The following is a 24,133-nucleotide window of genomic DNA, read 5'->3' as shown; positions in this document are numbered from 1 at the left end:
ACGGGTAGCCCACAGATAGGTGTTTGAGGACCAACTCCTTGTAGTTAGTTTAGGATAGGAAGAAAGAGATGACTTCAAAGAAAAATTTTTGCACAAGAATTTTAAATTAAAAGAATGAGAAATGTTCACTTTTTTTAATAATGGCTTCTACCATTGGAGAAATATTGCTAATCTCAAAAAAGTATAGGTTTACACAGTCCCCTCACTTAGCTGTTTCTATCCATTCTAACTTGTACAGAGTATTCTCCATCTTCATTCTTCTTTGCCCAAGCTAGAATAAACTTCAAAGTTCTATCAGTCCTCATACTTTATAGGGCAGAAGGTGATCACCAGGTGGGATCAAGTACTTTTGCTTCATAGTATAGTATTACAAAACTATGTTCAATATTTGGGTTGGTGTTACACCTTTCCCTGAAGCAATCATCATACGCTAGTATTAGAGTCAGGGTATTGAACTACATGGACCATTGGTTTCTGCTAGTCTAGTAGTAGCCTGTAGTAAGTTACTATTTAGCAGTTGTTCAGAACATACTTTAGGAGCCTTAATTTTGTTCATAAATATTAATTAGTATTATTAAGTCATGTATTTCTTATATTTCAGGGAGTGTAATACTAAAGCTGTGTGTGAACCTTTCATAATGAAACCTAAAAGCCAGTAATACTTGCCGGTTTTTGGGGTTCATTATTATCTCAGAGCTTGCCTGAAGTTCACCAAGGTTCAACATACTAGCAGGTAAATTAGACGGTGTATTATGATAGGCCTAAAACTGCAAATCAGTTGGCATTTGGATGAAAACGGGAATTGCCTTAGGCCTAGATCTGTCAGTTCCAGAGTTAAAGGGTGGTAACAGTGAGAGCTCAGGTGTCTCTGTTTCAGGACAAGAGGATTCAGAGACTGCTGGGAGTTTAGGGTGGAGAGGAGGTTTATTTTGCTGATCTCCTAAAAATGCCAGGGAAAGGAGTGGAAGGCTACTAGTCCTTCCTTCTTTGAAGGGGTATTAGGAAGGGGGATAAAGCCCAGATCTGTTAGAGAGTTGGGGGTGGGGCTGTGGGAATGAGAATCTAAGTTGCATTAGTAACATAGTTGGTAAAATTGTGTGATTCCCAATTAGTATAGCCTTAATAAACCCAAAACCATGCCTGGCAACCATCCCAGTTTGGCTGGAATATTCCTAGGTTAACACCATTGTAGGAAGCTAGTGACCCAGCCAATGTCCCAGGTCTGGGAGCTTCCCCACAGCAGATATGAGCTCAACTTCTTGGCTCCCCTACCCTCCCTGAACAATAACTAGGACTGCTAGTTGGGTTGAGCTGCTAGTTGTTTTCCTGTACAGACGGGGTTGTTTCTATAGAGCAGCTCATCCTCAGGCCTCTTCTGCTCCCCCATCCCCCGAGCTGGACTGGGGCCAGCAGATCTCCCCAAACTCTCTTTAGGTTTTCTTTACAGTTGTGGTTAGATTTTAGGATTGTGGACAGACCTGGAGTATATGTTTGGTTTGTTTTTTAGCTCACCCCCTAGATTTTGTAAATGCAATAGAGGGTTTTGAAACTGGAACTTGAGAAGTGAATTTTTGCTTTCACACTATTTATTTCTTAATCAATAGATTTTCTATATTTCATCAGAAAAAAACAGTTTTCTCTGAATTTTCCTAACTAGATACACTATGAGCTTTTCCTTTTAAATGTTGGTTATATATTTCATTTAGAAAACAAACACATAAACAAGAACCCAAACAAACTCATCTCTCCTTGCACAGTCCATCTGCCTGAGGAGATCAACTGAAATCTAGTTTTTAGTTGGAGTTTTTTGGTCCATATTTCCCTGGATCCTAGAGCTCTACATAAAGTACATTCTTCTATCTACCAGTAGCTCTGCTAATGCACTGGGACCTAAGTGAGTGAGCCCATCTCATCCCAAGCTATAAGCTGACCACATCTAGGGGATCTAGTTTGTTTCCATTATTTAACTTTAAAATAAATGTCTCAAGCTGTTAGAAGCAGTGAAATGTAAAATATATGGGTATCTGAGCAATCCTATAAATAGAGGATTCGGAATGGAAGTTAGAAAGGGAAAAAAATGTAATCTAAATTGCAGGGGTTAGAGAGATTTCCTCCCTCTTAGATCTAGTTAAACTGTGGAGTAGATTCCCAAGTGATGTGGTGAAAGTTGTTGCTATGTTTGATTCATGTAAAGCTGGACTAAACAAAGCACTTGAGAATAAAATATAATGTAGGAAACAGTACTGTGTTGACAGGGAAGGATGACCTAATGGAGCTTTTCCATCTCTGATCTCTGTGAAAACTTACTGTAAGTGTACAATATGATGAGTATGGCTATAGCACCAAATCCTTCAGTCTTAAGGCACACACACTGATATTTCAGTGTACATGTTTCCTGTGTAAGGATTGCTGGTTTGGCCTGTTGCTACTTCAAATGTCTGGGGTGGCAAATTTTTTCTCTTTATTCCAGGGAAAAGTGAGTAGCTTCCCCTGTTCTCCTCAACACACACACAATTTGCTACATTTTGCCATGAGTGGAACAGAAATGTGTGCATGTGAGTGATGAGGCTTTACTTTGGAGAGTAGTGACGGCAGGTGAGCAGCAGAAGTTGCAGTTTGCTGTGATTCATGAGCAAAATTGTACCCATATGAAGTGCAGTATTTAGACTCCCTAAAGGGCAAGGGTTCTCAACCTTTCCAGCCTACTGTATCCCTTTCATGAATGTAAAGCCTGAGCCCTGCGACCTGAGGCTGAAGCATGTAACTTAGTTTTATGGGGCCCCCTGTGGTATGAGACCCCAGGCAGTTGCCCTCCTTGTCACCCCCTGAACACCCGCCCTGCACTTGCAACCCCTCTAAACCCATCCTGGGACACGCCCGCCTTGAGGCTTGCGACCCCAAGGTTGAGAAATGCTACTCTAGATGAGTTGACATACCCCTGAAAGACCTCTGCGTACCGCCAATCCCCATGGTTGAGAACCACTGCTATAGGGTGAGCTTAGAGGGGGAGGAGGATTGTATCGGCATGTCAGTAGCACTCAAGAAATGCTGAAAGCCAGTAGTGTTGGAGCAGTGTGTAAGTTCCTTGCCTACAGCTTGATCCTGCAAGGTTCTGAGTACCTTCAATTCCCATTGACGCCAGTGGGCCTGATTCTGTTCCCAGAGACTTATGCCATGAAGTGGGACTGAACTCAGTGGGATTGTGAAGTCACTTAGCACCTCACAGATTCATGCTTTTACTGCAGCAGTGCTCTACCGTATTGAAGGACATGAAGGCCTGGTCTTCATCTCACCATCCTTTATTCATTTTAACACCCTGTCAGCCCTGAATGCCACATGGAGATGAGAAAGCCTGTGTCTGTGGATCTCAGTGGCACTTTCCTCTATAGAAGGAGGAATTGCCACATCCACAGCATAATTCCTTTCCCCCACAGAAGCAGCTGTGGATTTTGAATGGGGGCAGATAGACTGGGAGCCTGACTGGCTCTGCCAAATTCATACCCCTCTCCTTTATGAAAGACTGTCCAATAACTTAAGCTTTTCCCTCTGTGCTCTGAAACTGGGGGTAAGAGAATCTGTGCTTATGCTTTTGCAGATCCAGTGGCCTTGAACCCTGGCAATGATAGCACAGAGGGTCAGTGACTGATCACTTAGGCCCCAAACCTGCTGGGACTTCATACAGGCAAAGGAAATATGCTGGCACAGGACCAAGGCCCTAACCCAAAGGCTGGAATAGTGGCTATGCGGCTGTGCTGTAGGTCTGAGCCCTGCCCCCTAGGCTTGAAGAGGGTGGAGGGTGAACTCCAAACCGCCAGGCCCAGGATACCTCCATGAAGCTCATTACTCAGGCTTAATTCAGTTCTTAGAATTTCACCCAAAGTGAAACACAGATGTTGCACCCAGTGTCACAGCTCTGTCAGGAACATATGTACAAGAGGAATGAAGTGTGATCATTTCCTTTAATGACCTATATTAACAGCAGTTACTGAATGTTACTGGATAATATTGGGGTGACCACCCATCCCGATTTGGGCGGTAGAGTCCTGAAATGCAGAAGTCCTGGGCTGAATAACTCTGAGACAGCATTTGTCCTGGATTGTCTGGGGCAGCATGCTGTGCCTGCTCGAGGTTCAGGGGTGGCGATAGCCTCTTCCTGGGGTGTGTGGCAGCAGGCTGAGGTGGGCCTTAACCTCCTTTCGCCTTGAGGCCCCACCCTGTGGCCAGGCCAGAATTTGGAGCCAGGCAGTGGTAAGAGCTGCCCAGGGAGCCCAGGCCACTGTGAAGAGCCCTGGATCCTCCACCCATCCTGGGTGGCGCACCCTGGGATGTTGGAACACAAGCTGGGGGCTGCTCTTGCAGCCCAGGGCAGGTGGAGTGTCCAGAAAGAGGGGAAGGGGAAGAGGAAGAGCAAGGGGCAGGGCCACAGTTCCAGCACCAGTGGCCCCTTACTTCTACACAGGTTCTGGCAGTCCTGAGGGCGTCTCCAAATTGGCCAGGGCCCCGTTAATCCACCATTAGTTGCAGGCCCATAACCTTCCATTCTACTGGGACTGAAGACTGCAGACCTTCCTGGTTTCCTGCCAGTGAGCCTGCCTGGTTTCTACACAGCCCACCTGTCTGAGAGCTGGAAACATGATTCTCATGCTTGCAGCTCCCCAGCAGCTTAGACTCCCAGGACACTCAGGTTTCATGTTTCCATTCCTTGTACCAATGCATGCTCCTGAGCTACATTCCGCTATTTCTTAATTGTCAGTGTTGTGCTCCAACTAGACTCGTGGTGGTGAGCATTCTCCATTCCACCAGAGCTGGCTTTATCTGTATGTTAACTCACTTTCCCACATGACTTGCTGTGTATACATTTTTCTGGGATGATATGCCCCCGTTCAGTAAAACTGTTGCAGACAGTTGGTGTGTGTATGTGTGTTTCTATCTGTGTCTGTGTAAAGTAAAAAGATGGAGCTTGTTTGAGGTTCAGGTTTGTTAGAAAAAAAAATCATAGGTCTTGAAAGTTTTAAATCTCAACCTAATATAATATATACAGCAAGAATGAGAGCCGTCTTGCAGTGAACAATGCCCTTACAGCTGTAAACTGATAGATGGGCAAAGGGAATTATAAAGGTTATCTGAGGCATGTCCAATGTAGAGGAATCATGTTGGTTGGCCTTTAATCTTTCTACTTCTTAAAATTGCATTTAATACTTCTTAGAAACAGCATGTTCTAGTCCTGGGAAGATGAAATATGCTTGTGTTTATAGTTGTCTGCTCTGTACACAGAGAATTTTTCTTTCCTTCTTCACCAGTTAAGAGTTTTCTACTTATTAATTCATGAATGTTGAATGCGTACCGGTGATGGCTCTGATTATCTTCCTCTGTAGAAGTGTTTGAGAGAATTCTCTCAATTGCTTTTATTGGATTCTTTGCCACTTGCATCTCTTTACGCCTGTATCCTAAATGCTCCTTCCTCCAGACATCGAGGAGATGGTTTATTTTCATCTTATCGTTCTAGGTCAAGGTGCTGCATTAATCTACTGATTAGTAAGAGTGTATTGTTGGGGTTGTATTCATCTCCCTTCCCCTCCTTTAATGTTAGTCTGCCTAACCCCTACTCTTTACCTCATCTCCCCACAGCCCTGGTACTAAACACTTTTCTAAGCTTGTACTCTTTAAGCCACAACAATGTTTCAGCAATTTGTTTATGACAGTAGAAAATTAAATAATTGTATTTCTATTTGTATTCTTCTTCTTAAACACATAGATTGCTTGTGCTGCAAGAAACAGAGTAGTAAATGCTGAGAATTTACTGATCAGCAGCAGATACTCTTGTATTATGCTCCTTTAGAAATGTAAAAACATGAATCTCCTTCCTCAGCACCATCCACTCCACTCAACACCTTTTCCTATAGTTCCTACTGACTAGCTGACCTCTAACAGCACCAGACTGAAGATTTTGTGAGGTGGCGAGGGGAGATTTGGTACAGTCCTCAAAGAACAAAATCACTGTTCATAGAAAATAGGTAGAAGAGTGGATTATTCCAGGGTAGTTTAAGGCAGCCAACATTTTCAGTGATGAATGGTACAGAAAATTTGAGTAATGATATTTATGATAGCATAGTCATTTGGTAGAGGGTCACTTTCACTAATAGTTGTGGAACAGGCTGTCTAGACTGTCACAAAACCTGTCATCGTCACATAGCAGAGGCGAATATCATCTGTAATATAAAGACATAAAAATTCTGCTTCTTCAGAAATTGTCATAGTTTACCCTCTTGTGTTTTGCCTTGAGTAAGCTAAACAACAAATAGAGGTTTTGGAGTCACTAACTAGTTGGCTTGGGATGTAAGAATTCCTTGTGTGGACTATAAATGTTACTTCAATGTGTACCATGCATAAAATAGCCCCCCAAACTTTGGTGTTTCTCTGAGCATGAATAAAAGGAGGTTATGCCACGTACCATGGTATACAGCTCTTAATTTACTAATAAGAATATTTTCATGCTATCCCATGGATTTTTGTGAGTAATCCATACTTTGAATAACAAGCTCTTTGGGGCTGGTCTGTCTCTGTGTTTGTACGGTGCCTAATACAATGGGGCCCTGATCCTGATGGGCTGCCAGTATAATACAAATAGTAACGTAATCAGTCTTGATTTTGCTGCAACTGCTGTGTTATGCCCCAGTTCTTCATAGGTACCTACTTGGAGCTCAGTGTAAGATCAGGATTTTAATGACCATACTGTATGCAATGGCAGCTCTATCATTTGAGATTATGGGTATACTGTGGGAGATGGGGAAGTGGAGGAAAGCAACCAATTATCTAGCATATGCATTAGCTCTATATTACTATTTACAACTCTCTCTGGAGTTCCTTGATGACTCTGTGAATCTGATTTTCTCATTTGGTATATGAGCTTGAAGTGAAGCTACACAACAGAATAGTAATAGTGAGTGTCTCTGTGGTGTTGGAATTTAAAAGATAGATGCAGCATGGGGAATTCATGTTTAATGGCTGCTTCAGCTGAGAGATGACAGTGCTCATTATGATCCATTTCTTTTCTGCACATCAGTATCAGATCACTGGTTTAGCAGGAGGGAAGAGAAAAGTACTGCATAAATGAATCAATAGCTGAATTCCTGCTGATTTCTTCAGGTATAGAGGAAAGAAGAGACCAGTCTCAGCATGTTCATTGCTTCAGGTAGTGTGGAGTGTATACATATACACTGTATAAAAAAGACTTTATGGCTGAATAAAAATTTGGCTTTTTTTCAGTGAAGAACACCACACAAAAATGGAACGAATACAAAATTTAGAAGAATTACATGAAAGAGTGAAGTATAAACTCCAAAGTAAATGCCACCCACCTGCATCAATGGGTGGGGGAAATTGATGGGGCCAGTGGTGAAAGGGGGACAGTCCCAGTGGCAAAAGAGGAAGACTGTCATCAGTCGACAATACATAGCTCCTCCCCCTGGGAGTCCTTGGCACCCATTCCCCAGCTGGGGGAGAAGGGTGCTGATTGGTCAACATTCCCTAGCTCCCAGGATTTAGCCCAGCACAGGGGCCACGTGGAGCCTCTTTTGGCTCTGTTCCAGCAGCCCCACCCTGTCCACCTGAACTAGGAATGGAAACTAGCCTGACAGATGCTGTGGGCAGGGCCAGCTTTAAGCCGATTCCCCCAATTCCCCGGAATCGGACCCCGCCCCTAAAAGGGCTCCACGCCTTAGGCGTCTTTTTTAATTTTATTTTTTTTACTCACCGGGCGGCAGGGAGGGTCCGCTCCGAGGCTTCGGTGGCATTTCGGTGGCAAGGGTTGGGTCCGCACCAGGGCTTTGGTGTCATTTCGGCAGCAAGGGATCCTTCGGTGCTGCGGAAGACCTGGAGCGGACCGCTCACTGCTGAAGTGCCGCTGAAGCCCCGGATCGCTGCTGGGTGTTCGAATCGGGCCCTGCCGTTCGTAAAGCCAGCCCCAGCTGTGGGTCTAGCCGATTGCCTGTTTAGAGGGTCAGAAAGGAATTTTTTCTCCCATAGGCCAATTGGTGGAGGATCAGGGAGTTTTTTGCCTTCCTTGCAGCACCTGCAAGCCACAGTGGGTTAAGTGGGAATACGCTTACTACCTAACTGGAGTGGTGGTGTTTATTTGTCACCACTTGTAGCTGGTTTCTGGTGCAGTTAAGGGAATAAAATGAACGATTCCCGAGGTAAAAGACCTGGGATTTTGGTGATGGGCCTTGGGCTCATATGATAGGGTGAGACCTTGTGGCCTTTGCGGGCCAAGATCCCCATCCTCTTCACCCTCTGTCCCTCTTTTGGGTGGAGGGTTTTGGGACTCAGAGAGAGCTGAGTCCTAGGGGGTAGGCTGAGGAGAGCCTACCCCACATTATGGGTTGTACAGTAAGAAGCCCTGGAACCAATTAAATGTCTGGTGTAAGAGAGGATGGGTGAGTAGCGCCCCTTCCTTGTGTTAAAATGTAATAAAAATTGTGGCCTGCTGCTAGGGTGAACAGACAGAAAGTGAGAAAAATCGGGACAGGGGGTGGGAGGTAATAGGAGCCTATATAAGAAAAAGACCCAAAAATCGGGACTGTCCCTAGAAAATTGGGACATCTGGTCACCCTACCTGCTGCTTAATTCCATGCATGTGTAAGGGGACTGTTATCCCCTTACTAACATTCAGTGGGGGTGTTTGGTTGCTAGCTCCCAGCACTAAAAGGGGAGGGATCAATGGCAAATCAGGATCCTGAGACTAACAGTCCCCCAGGAACAATGGCAAGAGGCCAATGCTCCAGGTCAGCCTGATTGACAGGGCAGGCAGGCTAATCAAAGAGACAGAAGGCCAGAGTGGGTCCTGTCCTCCATGTGAGCTGGAATTGCCTGGGTCAGACGGAGTGGGGCTGAGCTAAGGAGAGAGCAGGGGCTCAAGCTAAGCTGCTAGGAGCAGAGCTGCAGCCCAAAAAGGCAGAGTACAGCCCAGAGAGAGCAGACCTGCCCTGGGAGGAGAGCTGCAGCAACCAGAGCCAGAGGGGCCAGAAAAGCAGCCCAGAAGCAGGTGAGAGCTGAGAGAGAGTCACAGAAGTCTCCTCCAATCAGCGCCGCACGCCTGGTGAGGGAGGAGAATTAGAGCGGCGTCCACGTGGTCAGTGGAGGAGGCGGAGCTGAGGTGAGCTGGGGCGGGCTACTCGGGCAGGCTTAGTTTCCACAGGAGGTCTCCCCAGGCAGGGTTAGGTGCCAGGTCGGGGGGAAAGGGGGAAGTCTCCTCAGGCAGGGTTAGCTGCTGGGGGGTGGGGCGGGGAAGGGGGGATGTCTCCCCAGGCAGAGTTAGCTGCCATGGGGGGATGTGGGGGAGAGGGGTTAGCTGTCACGGTGGGGGGGGGTAACTTCTGCAGGGGGGCTCCCCAGGTGGCGGGCTGAGTTAGCTGCCGTGGGGGGGGGCGGGGTTAGCTGGAGGCGGTGCAAGGTGGAAGTTTCGCCTAGGGCGTGAAACTTCCTTGCACCAGCCCTGAAAGGAGGTGGGAGCGAGGACTCAGATCCTTTCGCCAGCCCACTTCACCGGGGTAGTGCAGAAGCCAGGAAAGTTCCTCATAATAGCGGAACCATTCCCCTGCTTACGCATGTGTCTGTTTTCCTTTTGCTGCTGTATCCACATCAAAGGATGTAGGGTGTCCCCTGCAGGAACTCAGTTCGAATCATCATGTCTCTGGGGTGCAGCTTGGACGGAATTGGATTGAGCATTCATCCATACTCAGTGTTTGTAGTAAAATACATTTAAAATGGATTTCATTCAGACACCCTTGTCAACCTCAGCTGACTAAATCTTAAATGAAATGTTCTTCTGTAACTGGTCATTCTGCAAGATTAGCCAGCTCCATTTCACTGTTGTTCAGAGCTGCACTCTTGTCAGTAAGTCCTTCAGAAAGCAGGTGGCTCCCTGCTGCTTCCTTCCATGCTCATGTTCCCAGACATGTCAGCCTGAATCATATGTAAATGGCCAGCCCATGAAATCTCACAACAATAACAGTCAGCAACAGCAAAAGGCTTTGGGAAGCAGTGAATAAGGACTGATGCCATGAGCTAATCACAAGAGACCAAAAAAACAACCATCCAAAGTCCTCATTTGTGAGCATATTACAATAGCATAATGAATTGCTAGGGGAATTCACGTCGGTGTTGATTGCTGATGTGCTTTGCTGCTTGTTTACTCTAGGGAAATTTATGGCTTTCATCCTGAACACTGGCTTGTGATGCTCACGATATTTCAGACATGGCTTACTTTGCTTGCCCATGTGGATGATTAATGAAATAGCATTTATAGGCTCCTTATAAAGAGATCATATGGGGATAAATGTAGATATATATCAGTTATATGAAGCTCCATTTTATCAAAACTCAGTGTGGCATTTTTTGCAGGGGCCTACGGCAAATGGAAGGCAATTAGTATTTCACAGTTCCATTAGCCATCCTCTGGATATACATTAGGATCTGCATGGAAAAAATCTCAGTACTGCCCTGTATATTCAAATGTTCATCAAGGAGCCGCATGCTATAAACTACAGGATATTTCTAAGCCATAATTTCAGACTGGCTTCTAGCTCCTCTATTTAAAGTACAGATGAGGAACTACAGGCCCCAAGTAGGGTTTGGAAAACCAGGATATTGTACCCTGAAATAGATATGTTGTGCTAGAAATATGGAGCCCATACTCCTTGCTGTGTGTATGGGTGATACAGGAAGTAACTATCAGGATGCTTTCACTGATTAGCCGAAAGCTACATCTTCGTTCCTCCACTTCACAAACATTTCCAATTCATTTTTTTCCAGTAGTGCATGTGTAGAAATGTCTTATTTGCAGTTGATTTGGGAGAGACAGGCCTTTTCATAAAAATATTTTAGTTGTACCATTCTCTGTCTCAGTAACTGACCAGACTGTGATTCACCTCAAAAGGGTGTGAAAGGGAGAAGAGTGGGAAGAATTTTCCTATCCTGTACCAGTGCAAGGGCCATCTCCTGCCTCACTTCTTGCATTCTCTGGACAGGGATTTTGCAAGTCTAGCACTACTGGACTCTCCAAAAGAGATGGTTCTTCACCTGCTGCAAGAGATGAGCTGGCATGGCTGGGGACCCTGCAAGCTACTCCCTCCCAGTGAAGCTCCAGTAGAACTGCTACTGGGGGCCTGCCTTTCCCCTGAGATCATGGGAAATGTCAGGAGAAAATGCTGCTGGGAACTGTCAATAGCATCCTCACTCTACACCCCACTGTGTGAGTTGTCGCTTAAGCTACAGTACATATCAATATTGATAACAGAGGACACTAAGGTTTTTATTCATGGTGAAAAAGATTTCACAGTTGCTGTGCTAAGGCTTCTGTCACATCTCTGCATATAAGCTTTTATAACCCCCTCTTCAAATGCAGGAAAAGCTTCATAAAAATGTTAATACTTAACCTGTTTGGTTTTTGTATCATGTTGATCATGTAAAGATATATCTACCCATTTAGCTGCTCTTTTAAGGTAATTATATTTAGTAGCTGGCCATTGGAGTCTCTGTTCTGCATGCAGAACGTTTGTTGTTGTTCTAATAAATACCCATATTTGGTGAAGTCCATGCTTCTGTTTACACCTTAAACTCCCTTGTCTTCAAGTATTCACCTTCTCTTTGTTCAAATCCCTTTATAAAGTATGTTTCTCCTAATTTGCTTATCAACATTAATCTACCAACAAAAGAAATATCATTATAGAAAGAAGTGTTTTATAATTATCCTACAGTGATGTAAAACATTATTCTTAAATCCATCTTGTAACTATCTGTCATACTGTGGACCTGATCTCTTCTGTCTTATGCTGGTATCAATCAGGAGTGACTCAGTTTAAATATTTGGAGCTGTAGTAGTGTAAAACTGTCATGGAAGAAGAATCAGCCCAATATGTCAATATTGTATTTTTCTGAAAACAAAAATATGTATAATGAGTCTAGGATAGTGTCTTATTTTGTCTTGTTCATTGGCGAACACGCTAGCGTTTAACAAATAACAAGTGATGATAATAAATTTAGCCTTTGAGATGCTAGCAAATAGATATGGTTTTTTTGGTGGTTTGTGTGGTTTTTTTACACATACCAGTTGTCCCAATGAAGCCATTTCAACTACTGGTGTGTATGAAGCAAGTACTGTTTGGCCCCTGATGTATGCTTTTTATGTGCATACATCTTTTTTTACATAAAGATCTCTCTCTGCATACATTACTTTCTAATAATGGAAACAGAAATTATGATGATCCATTCCAAAGCCTAGTGTCTTGGTAGCAGTTTGTCATGGCATGTGGGAAATTTATTTACACAATTCATAACCAGCACTGATACGTGTGCATAATTTCCCATATATCAAAGTGGGAAAAATTGCCCTTAGGGCCAGATTTTTAAAAGCTGGCCTCCCTTTTGCAAATGCAACTATTGGTAGACATCAAGTAGCTACCACAGTTACATGCAAAATACAGATGTGCCAAACTCTCGAAGGCAATTCAGAGTGGTAGCCATGTAAGCAGAAACAGAGGGTGTAGGAAACTGGAGAAGGAAAAAAAAACTCAGAAACAGGGTTCTAAATCTTTCTATACCTCTTTCAACTTGTCCTTTCCTCCCCCTCCTCCCTTCTTGATCTGTCATTGAGTCGTTCTCTCCCTCCTTTTCTCACTGAGGTGTTTTATAGATTCCAAGGCCAGAAAGGACCGCTTCGGTCGTTTAGTCTGACCTCCTGCATAACACAGGACATAGAACTTCCCCAAAATAATTATCTCTTAGAAAAACATCTAGTTTTGATTTTAAATTACCCTCCCTGTCAAAAATGTGCACTTTATTTCCAGTCTCAATTTGTCAAGCTTCAACTTCCAGTGATTGGCTCGTGTTATACCTTTCCCTTCTAGATCAAAGAGCCCATTATCAAATATTAGTTCCACATGTAAGTATTTATAGACAGTAATCCATAACCTTCTTTTTGTTAAACTAAATAGATTGTACTTCTTGAGTCATCACTATATAGCAAGTTTTCTAACCCTGTAATCATTCTTGTGGTTCTTCTCTGAATCCTCTCCAATTTATCAACATCCTTCTTGAACAGTGGGCACCGATATTCCAACAGCAGTCATACAGGTGCCAAATACAGAGGTAAAATAACCTTTCTACTCCTACTCGAGATTCCCCTGTTTATGCATCCCAGGATCTTATTAACTCTTTTGGCCACAGCATCTCACTGGGAGCTCTGGGTCAGTTGATTATCTAGCTTGACCCTCAGATCTTTTTCAGTGTCACTGCTTCCTAGGATAGAGTTCCCCATCCCTTAAATATGGCCTACATTCTTTGCTCTTAAGTGGGTACATTTACATTTAGCTGTATTCAAATGTGTATTGTGCCCAGTTTACCACGCAATCCAGATGCTCTGTATCAGTGACCTGTCTTCTTCATTATTTACCTTTCCCCCAATTTTTATGTCACCTGCAAACTCTCCTTTAGGTTTCCGGTCACAATTCCCCACTTCGGGGTTTCTCACCTTTCCCTGAGGGTTCTGTTTTTTGGGTACATCCTTTTCCCACCTTCCTTCCATTGCTCCTCTCACCCTTTCTTCACAGGACCCATCTTCTGTGTCCTTGTATTTGCTTCATCCCTTGCTTGGCCTCTTCCTCCCTTCCACTCTACTCACTGTATAGGGGAGAGTATCCATCAGTTCTTCTTCACAGGCTCCTTCTGCTTCCCCTTATCTGTGGCTGCCCTCATGTCTGCAACATTCCTCCTTCTACTGGAGGGTTAAATGGGGTTTAACTATCGCTGGTAGAGCTGAGTAGGGCATGGATCCTCTTTGCTCTCCATGTACTCCCTGCTTGTCCTGTTCCACTCTGCAGAAGCAACTGCAGCTCTGGCTCCTTGGTATGGGATTCAGTGAAAGCAAGGATTCTGAAGGATCCAAAGAAGTGGGCTGTAGCCCACGCAAGCTTATGCTCAAATAAATTTGTTAGTCTCTAAGGTACCACAAGTACTCCTGTTCTTTTTGCGGATACAGACTAACACGGCTGCTACTCTGAAACCAAGAATTCTGTCTGTCGCTCCTAACTGCTGTTCTGCCAGCCCATCCTCTGTTGAGGAAATAAAGACTGATGGGAGGTAACACCTCCTATTGGCTGCTCATGGTAACAGGCTACAGCCATTGCAGCCATACACATTTACTAAAAGCGTCTAAAAATGTCATGGAACATGTTAACAACAGTTCTCCTGTGATGGATTGGGTCACAGAAACCTCCTTTGGGACTGCCATCTGATGTGCCTAAACTACTTCTGAGTCTATTTTCCCTGCCAGGTTGGGACTTCAGAACCCAATCTTGTTGAGCCAGACACTCTAGCCTGCTGCAGACACAGATCCAGGTCTGAACTACGTCCCGCACAAGCTGCAGGCTTGACTGAAAACAGTTTAAGAAGTGCTTCTGTCTCCAGCACTCAGATACCCAGCTCCCAATAGGATCCAAACCCCAAATAAATTCGTTTTACCCTGTATAAAGCTTATACAAGGTAAATTCATAAATTGTTCACCCTCTGTAACACTGATAGAGAGAGATGCACAGTTGTTTCCCCTCCCCCCCCCCCAGGTATTAATACATACTCTGGGTTAATTAATAAGTAAAAAGTGATTTTATTAAATATAAAAAGTAGGATTTAAGTGGTTCCAAGTAATAACAGACAGAACAAAGTGAATTACGAAGCAAAATAAAATAAAACAAAACACACAAGTCTAAGCCTAATATAGTAGGAAACTAAATGTAGGCAAATCTCACCCTCAGAGATGTTACAGTAAGCTTCTTTGACAGACTAGCCTCCTTCTGGTCTGAGTCCAGCAACTTCTCACACCCCTGTAGTTACTGTCATTTGTTCCAGTTTCTTTCAGGCATCCTTTGGGGTGGAGAGGCTATCTCTTGAGCCAGCTGAGGACAAAATGGAGGGGTTTCCCATGGGCTTATATAGCCTCTGTCTCTCTTGTGGGTGGAAACCCCACTCCCCACTATGTAGAATTACAGCTACAAGATGGAGTTTTGGAGTCATCTGAGCAAGTCACATGTCCATGCATGACTCAGTTTTTTACAGGCTAACGCCATGTTAGTCTGAACGTTCCCAGGAAAGCTCAGATGTGGATTGGTGTCTATCAAGGTCCATTGTTGGCCAAGTACTCCCAATTACTTGAATAACCCCTTCACGCTATGTTGACCAAATCTGCCTTAGGTGCTTTTTACAGCAAATTCTTTAAATACAGGCAAGAGCCAATGCTCATAACTTCAGATATAAAAATGATACATGCATATGAATAGATTGAATGTTCAACATTCAGTAGAACATAACCTTTGCAAAGCTATGTTACACGGCATATGTAGCATAAAATATATTCCAGTTATGTCATATTTACATTCATAAGCATATTTCTATAAAGCATTATGGGGTGCAATGTCACATCTCCTTAGCGGAGAGCACTCCTGAGGCTTCCTGTTCTGGTGAAACATCCACTTCTATCAAGTAGCCCCCTATCTTCAGAGACAACTTTTGTTTGACCATGTCTACTAACAGTGGTCTTTAAGTACATGGCTGGTTTCCTGGGTATGGAAGCATAGCAATATGTGAATAAGCCTCCTTGCATAAATTAAAATTGCCTCTCCACTCCCATTTCCTGCACACCATTTAGAAGTGCTCCTTTCCTACACTCCTTTAACTTCACTCAGTCAAATAGTGCATCCTAATCCATGCTACCAACTTCTTCTGTTTAAAATAGTTCAAACCACCCTTAGTCCCAGTTAGAGGGTCTGGTGGTTTCTGCCCCATACTCCTTTGCATCCTGTGCCCATACAGGTGGAATGGGGATCTTCCATTCCTCCTGTACATGCACTTATCAAGGGTGTTGGGGATCATTGGTCTTGCAGTCTTCCCTCACTCAGGCTTATGCACAACTATTTTTCTCACTCCTCCTTTCCTACACACAGCTTTATGTAGTCTCATTCTGTACCTCACCACCCTGCTCTCTACATACTCACATTCTCTTGCTCACTCAAATTTTGCGCACAGGTGCTATGGAAGAGCAGGCTGCTGCCATACCATTTCTGGGCCAGGGAGGAGGTGCTTCTGCACTGAAACAATATGCAAATTCCTTTTTCAAGCTAAATACAATACCTGTGCTACAGGTCAAGGTTCTTCTCCTAGTGATCTGATCTGTATCTATTATTCTCAATTTTGCACACACCCTATCACCATAGATCTGTCCATTTGTATAAAGAGGGCTGCACAAGATTCTGACTGAAGCACAGCAACACAACTCCTTCATTAGTTGGAGGGGACACTAAGTGTGAGTGAGATCTTCTTCTTTACTCTTTCCCCTTCCTCCCCCTCCCACCCCCCCCAAAAAAAAAAAAAAAAGTAGCCAGGGCTGAATCCACTACCTTTCAAGAAGGTGAGAGACTGGAACTGGGAATTGAACCTGGGACTTTCCCACATGGCATTATAGACCAGTATCCCAGCCTAATGGTGTTCTGTTTGTAGAGGAATATAATCAGAAAGAGGCACTAATGCCGGGGTCGCAACCTTTCAGTAGTGGTGTGCCGAGTCTTCATTTATTCATTCTAATTTAAGGTTTCGCGTGCCGGTAATACATTTTAATGGTTTTTAGAAGGTCTCTCTCTACAAGTCTATATATAATATAACAAACTAGTGTTGTATTGTAAAATAAACAAGGTTTCCAAAATGTTTAAGAAGCTTAATTTAAAATTAAATTAAAATGTTGATCTTACGCCACCAGCTCGCTCAGCCTACTGCTGGTCTGGGGTTCTGTTCACCTAGGCCAGTAGTGGGCTGAGTGGGGCCTGCGGCCGGGTCCCCCAGCTGGGAAGGGTCTGGCAGCCAGAACCCCAGAGGGGCAGCGGGCTGTGCGGGGCCGGCAGCAGAGACCCCAGACCGGCTATAGGCTGAGCGGCTCAGCCCACTGTTGCTCAGGGGTTCCATCTTCTGGCTCCTGCCAGCAGGGATCCTGGCTGCTGGACCCGCTTAGCCTGCTGCGGGTCTGGAGTCCCGGCCCTGCCCACATACAGTGGGTACCTACCTTCTCCCTGGTTCTGGCCCATTCTCTTCCTCTCTCTGCACTGAGCTGAGGGTGGGAGTGCACTGAGCAGACGGCTGGAGGTGAAGGGTCTGGCCAGGAGCTAGAATGAAGGAGGGGGCTCAGGGTTGGGACAGGAGGTTTGGGTGTGAGGTCACTTACCTGGGCAGCTCCCATTTGGTGTGAGGGGTGCAGGTGGGAATGTGACTCCCATTTGATGCTCAGGGTCGGGGTGAGGATGTGCGGGGTGCATGGGATGTGGGGGGGCTGGGGATGTGGAGGGTGCAAGAGTCAGGGCAGAGGGCTGGGTGCATGTGAGGGGGTGCAGGTGTCAGGGTAGGGGGGCTGGGTATGTGTGGGGGTGCCAGAGTCAGGGCTGGGGTCATGGGGGCGGTGAAGGAGTCAACAGAGGGCTGGGTGGTACAGGGCTCAGAGCAGGGACCTGGGCAGAGGACTTGGGTGTGTGTGTGTGATGGGGGGCTCAGAGCAGAGGGCTGGGTGACTGCCCCCCCTAGAACCCTCAACCCCCCACTGCTCCTTGTCCTGACTACCCCCTCCTGGGACCCCACTCCCTATCTAAGCCTCCCTGCCCCTTGTCCCCTGACTGACCCCCTAGAACCCTACTCCCTACCTGTCCCCTGACTGCCCCAACCCTTATCCACACCCCCGCACCCAGACAGACCCCCTGGACTCCCATGCCTATCTAACTGCTCCCTGCCCTCTGACAGGATCCCCAGAACTCTGGACCCATACAACCGCCCTCTGCTTCCTGCCTGCCCCAACCCCTCTCCACACCCCTACCTCCTGACAGGACCCCCAGAACTCTGGACTCATCCAACCCCCGCTGCTCCTTGTCTCCTGACCACCCTCTCCAGAGACCCCCCCTGCCCTTACTACTCCCCCAGGACCCTCCTTGCTCCCTGTCCCGACTGCCCTGACCCCTATCCATCTTCCAAACAGACCCCAGAACTCCCATGCCCCATCCAACCCCCCTGCTCCCTGACTGCCCCCTCCAGAGACCCCCCGTCCGTAACCACCCCTCCCGGGATCCCACCCACCCTGCTCCCTGTCCCTTGACTGTCCTCACCCCTTACCCAACCCCTCCCCGACCTCCTTACCATGAGGCTCCCCGCTCATCTGGAGCCCTGCCGCCGCAGAGCACGCAGCCAAGCCCCGCCCTGCCCCACCCCGCCCCTCAGAGTGCTGCTTGCGTGGCAGCAGGGCTCCGGATGAGCAGGAAGCATCTTTACCTCTCCACGGGGCCAAATGCTGCCCCATGGGAGCACACAGCCCCAACCCCCAGAGGGCTGCGCGCGTGCGGCGGCAGGGCTCTAGGGGAAGGTGGGGGAGGGGCCAGCAGCTTGCAGCGCTCGGCCGGACATTCCAGCCCAGGACCGCGAACCCCGAGGCTTGCCACGTTGGCAGGATTTTTAATGGCACGTGGAGTCCCAGCAGGCAGTCACGTGCCATTAAAAATGGCTCGTGCCATCGGTTGCCAACCCCTGCACTAATGCAAAGCAGAGGGGAACAATAAGCTGGTCCTAGGCCTTAGGGGCCATCTTTCTGCTCTAAACTATAACTGGTTACCTTGTGGTTTTGGATTTTCATCTCTTCAGTGCTAGATGAAGTAGACCACTTCCAAAGCCATGTTCAGCCCTATTTGCTACTTCCCTGTGATATTGTGCTATCTCTCGTCCAGCTAGAGCTTGTCTCCCTTTCCTTGCATTTCCCACTACTGTTGCTTACAGATGAACAAGGCTGTGTTACTTTCTGGTGAATGTTATAACAGTTACAATAGTATCACACAGCATCTTCATGTTGTATAATAGCCATTTCTGTATTCTGTTTAGTTCATGGACAGGACCAGGGGGTCTTCCACACTTTGACTTGTGCAATTGCCTTTCAAGTATGATTAGTAAGTGTTTGTGCATAGAGGCCCCAACTGAGACTGAAGCCCCATCGTGCTAGGACAACCCCTGCCTCCAAGAGTTTACAATCTAAATAAGAAAAATAGGTGAGACTAAAAGCATACGTGGATTCACACCCTACACACTACTGTAATAATCTTTGTATAGAATATGCCTTGTGAGCTATCATTTGAAAACTAATAACTCTCTGATCAATAATATAGTGAAACATGTAGCAACATTATATGTAAAGTTATGAAATTCCCCTGTATGATATTTTTAGCACATGTTCAAAACTACACAGTCCAGGCAGAAGTATCCTGAATGAAGAAATGTGTGTTCACTTCAGTTTACACAGAAGTAGTAAACAGGGTCCTTGAGACAACCAGAAGAAGAGATGGCAGGAGACAAAGCAAATTTGAATTCCAGCAAAAACAGATGAGAGGGAAGAACATCTCTCAGCCTCTTTCATCACCAGACTCCATGTCACCTTTACTGTTTGAATAAACTTTGCTTTGAGGGCAGCTAACCCTTAAAAGAATCCATTTCAAAAGTTAACTGGACTATAAAAGAAGGGGGCAGAAAACCCCAAGCGATTTCTCACTCTTCTTCTTCTTTCTTCTTTCTTTCACACTTTCATCTAAGAAGACAAAACCAGCCATTTGAAATGGGGAGGACGGGGTGGGGGAGAGAGATCCTGACCTGAGAATTTGGTCAGCCATGTTGGTGGGAACATATAAGGATTTTACCTTGAACCAAGTCTAGCTTGTTTACTTTTCACTACTAAAAAGCATTTTGTCTTTATTTCTCTTGTAATCATTTCTGACTTTAATACCTGATCCTTGAATTTACTCAAAACCCTATCTTCTTTTGTTTGTTTTATTTTTTTGATATGAACCAATCCATTGTTGTGTTTAAACTTGAATTGTTAGATAAAGTAGCAGACTGTTGAATATTGACCCTTTACAGGGGCAACGGACCTATAGTATCTGATCTGTCCAGGAGAGGACTGGACAGTGCAGAACACATGTTTGGGGGGAAATTCAGGACTGGGAGTCTGTTGGGGTCACCCTGCAAGTAGTAAGCAAGGCAGGTGGAAGTCAGAATGTGGGTGGTGTGTTGCTGACTGACTGCTGGAGTCAGAGCTGCAGCTGTACACACACACTCAGGGTGTGACCTGTAGGCTGTTGACTGTTTGTGAGCAGCCCGGGTTGCGAGCTACAACAGCAAAGCATTGTGAGACACCCAAGGTTGCAAGGCAGACAGTGACACAATCTCTGACTGGTCTGGATTGCATCCCAGAATGTGACAATAGCCTAAGAGTGGGAATACAGTTGGAGGCATGGAGAGGTGAAGTGACTCGCAGACAGTCACACAACAGGATGGTGGTCACAATCTACTGGGTCACATCTCCTGAGTCCTAGGGGAGAGTCCCACTCACTGGACCACATTGCCTCTCTAGCTATTGACTTCGTCCAAACGTAGATGTGTTTCCTGAATAAGACAATGTTGGAGTGGTGGGGAAGGCGTTGATATCCTGGATGGACATGTGAAAAGTTTTCAAATAATAATTTTGATATTTTAAAATATTTTTGTAAAATATATTTGTTTGCAGAGGACCTTTTATCCTAGCATGACTTCATGTTAGCTATAGAAAATCATTGCATTAAGCTGGAGAGCAGATTAACTCCCTGAACGTCTAAAAATATAAATTGTAGAATATCTTGTACATACGATAGTGTATGCGTAGGTTTTAAATAGTTTTGCTGTTTATAACACACAAGGGATTTGGTTTAGGAGTGCATTAATCATAATCTATAGTAGTTTAATAGCTGAAATAACCCCAGTTCAATAGCCAGGGACCAAGAGGCCACGGATAGCTTTTATTTGGATTTCCACATTTTGTGTGTCCTTAGTTAGAGTTCAGAATGTGTTGTCTTCTAGCTGATAGCTACACACTAGATTGGATTTCCCTGTTCAGTAGAGTTCCTCTCTCCTCTCCTATCCCATGACTGGAGCTCATGCTATGTATGCACATTACTGCAGTGTAGAAGCAAACCCAGAGACCTGTTCTTACTGAACTAACTGAACCCCATTATAAAACTGGAGTAACTCTATTAAAGCTTAGAGCGTAACACTTGATTTATACTCTTTAGTTCAGAGCAGGTTTTGACTGAATGGAGGTTTTGCCATTGACTTTAATGGCACCAGGATTGGACTCCAAGGCAATCACAACCTATAGGCAGCAATTCTGCCAAGTGCCCCAAAAGGAAGCCTTGCCTCTGAGCAAGCCAGTACGAACAATGCTGAGCTTGTGTCAGCTGGAAATTGTTTACAATTGCACAAAAATAAATGAAAGTTGTCCTGATAAAATCCTTCTGTATAGTGAAGCTGCCATGTTTTTAGATTTATGATTAGGGAGTATCATCCTCCTTTTCAGGCCACATTTGAAGGCTATTTAATTTTATTGAACAAAAATAAATCTTCTCTGTCAAGTACTATCGCTATGAATTTCTGCCCCTTCTCTCCATAAAGTGGTCAACATGCAACAGATTTTCTTTTTACACAAACATGGCGCAAGCCATTAAAGGCAGTAGTAGAGGGAAGTAGCCTAAAGTAGCTGGACTTGGGAGATGGGAGGAGTCTGAAAGTTCAGCCATGGATTGATAAGAAGGGTGGATGAGGAGGGTGCGTCTTCTTGGAATGTTATAAGTGATTGGAATACAAGAAGCAAGATGGTCAGTTTTGAATCCAGGGTACTCTGTAGATTTGTAACCTGCCAGCTTCTTTGCCTAATAACGGATATTATCATCTCTCTTCCAAATTTTAACCTACAGAAGCCAAATTCCAGCTTCATGTAAGTGGATACCATTCACTGACATCCATTGACTTTAGCCCTAAAATAGAAAATTCAGATAGACAAAACTAATGATTTTGACACCTGCTGTAAACATATAGGAAAAAAACTATTCCTTTTCCTTTGGATGACTGAAGACTGCTGAAACTTGAAACAGTGGTAATTGTTTCATTTCTGGGTCCTAGGTTTAAAAGCTATTGCCTGTGAAATAATATTCAAAAATGTATAAAGCTAAAGTTTTTATCTAACTTGCAAAATAAATTCAGTACACAAGTCAGGCAGCTATTAGGCTGGTCTACGCTGGGGCAGGGGGATTGATCTATGTGAATAGCGTAGCTGAAGTCGAAGTATCTTAGATCGATTTACCTCTCATCCTCACGGCGCGGGATCGACGTCTGTGGCTCCCCCTGTCGACTCCGCTACTGCCGTTCACGCTGCTGGAGTTCCGGAGTCAACGGGAGTGTGTTCGAGGATCGATATATCGCGTCTAGATGAGATGCGATATATCGATCCCTGAGAAATTGATCGCTACCCGCCTATACGGCGGGTAGTCTAGACATACCCTTTAATAAAGCACTTCCGTGTATGCAATAGGCAAGGATTAGGCTGGTTGTTTTATGCTATGTTGCTTACACATACGTAGTCTTCTCTTTTTCTACACTACTTTTCTGCACTGTTTCCAAAATATGTTTCATATCCATTGTGAGTAACATTCTTGGATTTCTCCCAGATCAATCAAACATAAATCACTTCTGCAGAAAGCAGGTTTTGCCACAAGTCGGGGGGCGGGGAACAGACTTCCTCCTGGGTGAACTTTTAACTACTGCAATTGCATTTTACTGTAAATGGCTTTGATTAGCAAAAGCTAATAGAAAACAGTCTGATTTTCTTTTTTAAATAATGAGAAGGAAATTAAATCACTGATTGCACTCAAATTCAGTTTTATGAAGGTGGTGGTCTCTGCCAAACTGCGCGGGTTTGGGTGCAACTAGTCAATAATCAGGAATTGTTTGTATCTGTTTCAGAGCTCACTGAAGAGAAGAGGAAGCCGGGAAATGCACAAAGAAAAGAAGACATTCACCCAGGTACCATTTTCAAGAATGTGTGATGATTTTCATAGTCATGTGACAATTAAATGGGGAAAACTCAAAAGTCTCTCCTTACTGGGTGTTGACAGAACCGCCAAAAATGTTAAACAGACCTGATTAGACTTAAATCCACTGAGACATTTCAGGTAATATAGAAGCAATTTAGGATGTGAATTTGATTTTTAAACTCTGCAGCTCTTCAGTTTTGTTCTCATCTCTGGTATCTAGACTCAGGCTAACGGTTTTCTTCAGGAAAAGAAAATCACCTTTCCTCATAAAGTAATTGCATCATAGCTCAGGGACTAACTGAATTTATACATGGTGCCAAAGTTTTTGTGCTAATGAGCATCATGGCACCAGATGGAGTTCACACACTGAAACAACACCTAATGTGTTCTGGTGTCAGAGCCCAAGGTTTGGTTTCTCATGTGAGGTGAACAGCCTGTGAACTTAAAAATATTTGCGTCCTCTAGCTCAGTTAAAATAAAGAGGCTGTGCTATCTGCCCTCCCCACTTGAATGCTGATTTTATTGAATTTCCATAGGCTGATTCTCCCCAGGAAAGCAGTCGGCCCAGATTCGTTTCCTTTTTGTGCTGACTGTAGTTGTTGAAGTCTTTTCTAGTCTCCATTCCATTAGCTCGTTAATAACACTGAGATGGGGGTAGGGTTTCAGATCACTGTGAAGAGGAGTCAACAGCAGCATCAGAGCTCTGTTGGAGAGAGAGAGAGATTTTACCTCCGGTTTTTCTCTCCAGTTCCCCTCAGCCGCCATCTGCAAACTGAATATATTAAAGTGATATCGTCCTTATAGGTTTTTTCTAAGCTGATGGAATCTTAACGTCTATTTGATTTGTAATAATAATAATACAACACTTAGCACTTTGCCATCACCAGACGCTGCTGCATGGGTAAGATGGGGAAGGGAGATTTACTGCACCAGTGGTATCTGGAAGCACCTGACCTGCAGAGAACACAGGCAGGCAGAATGCCGCCTCTAGGGAGCAAACGTAGGAATTCATCGGAAGCAGCCTTTGAAAGGGTTCAATGTTCTCTCCTCCCAAATGGCCAGCTGATGAGCAGAGACCACCAGTAACTCTCAGTGGTGGGCAGGGGGGAGAATTTAAAGGTCAGGGGGTATGTAATCGCTCCATCCATTGCCTGTGGCCCCCGTACCACTCACCA

The 24,133-nt window shown here is 44.9% G+C and overlaps 1 protein-coding gene across 5 annotated transcripts in view; it reads left to right on the top strand.

Annotated features, from left to right (window-relative positions):
- The window catches only part of MTCL1 (microtubule crosslinking factor 1), a 189,639-nt gene that overhangs the window by 88,039 nt on the left and 77,467 nt on the right, over positions 1-24,133 (top strand). For all 5 annotated transcript variants that reach the window (XM_032777094.2, XM_032777091.2, XM_032777095.2 and 2 more), the window contains one exon: positions 22,888-22,947. In XM_032777094.2, coding sequence (XP_032632985.1) covers positions 22,888-22,947 — 60 coding nt within the window. The remainder of the gene's footprint in view (positions 1-22,887; positions 22,948-24,133) is intronic.

This window comes from Chelonoidis abingdonii, chromosome 2, assembly GCF_003597395.2.
Source record: "Chelonoidis abingdonii isolate Lonesome George chromosome 2, CheloAbing_2.0, whole genome shotgun sequence".
NCBI lineage: Eukaryota > Metazoa > Chordata > Testudines > Testudinidae > Chelonoidis > Chelonoidis abingdonii.
Note: the sequence above shows the minus strand (reverse complement) of the source record. Positions and strands in the feature narration are given on the sequence as shown.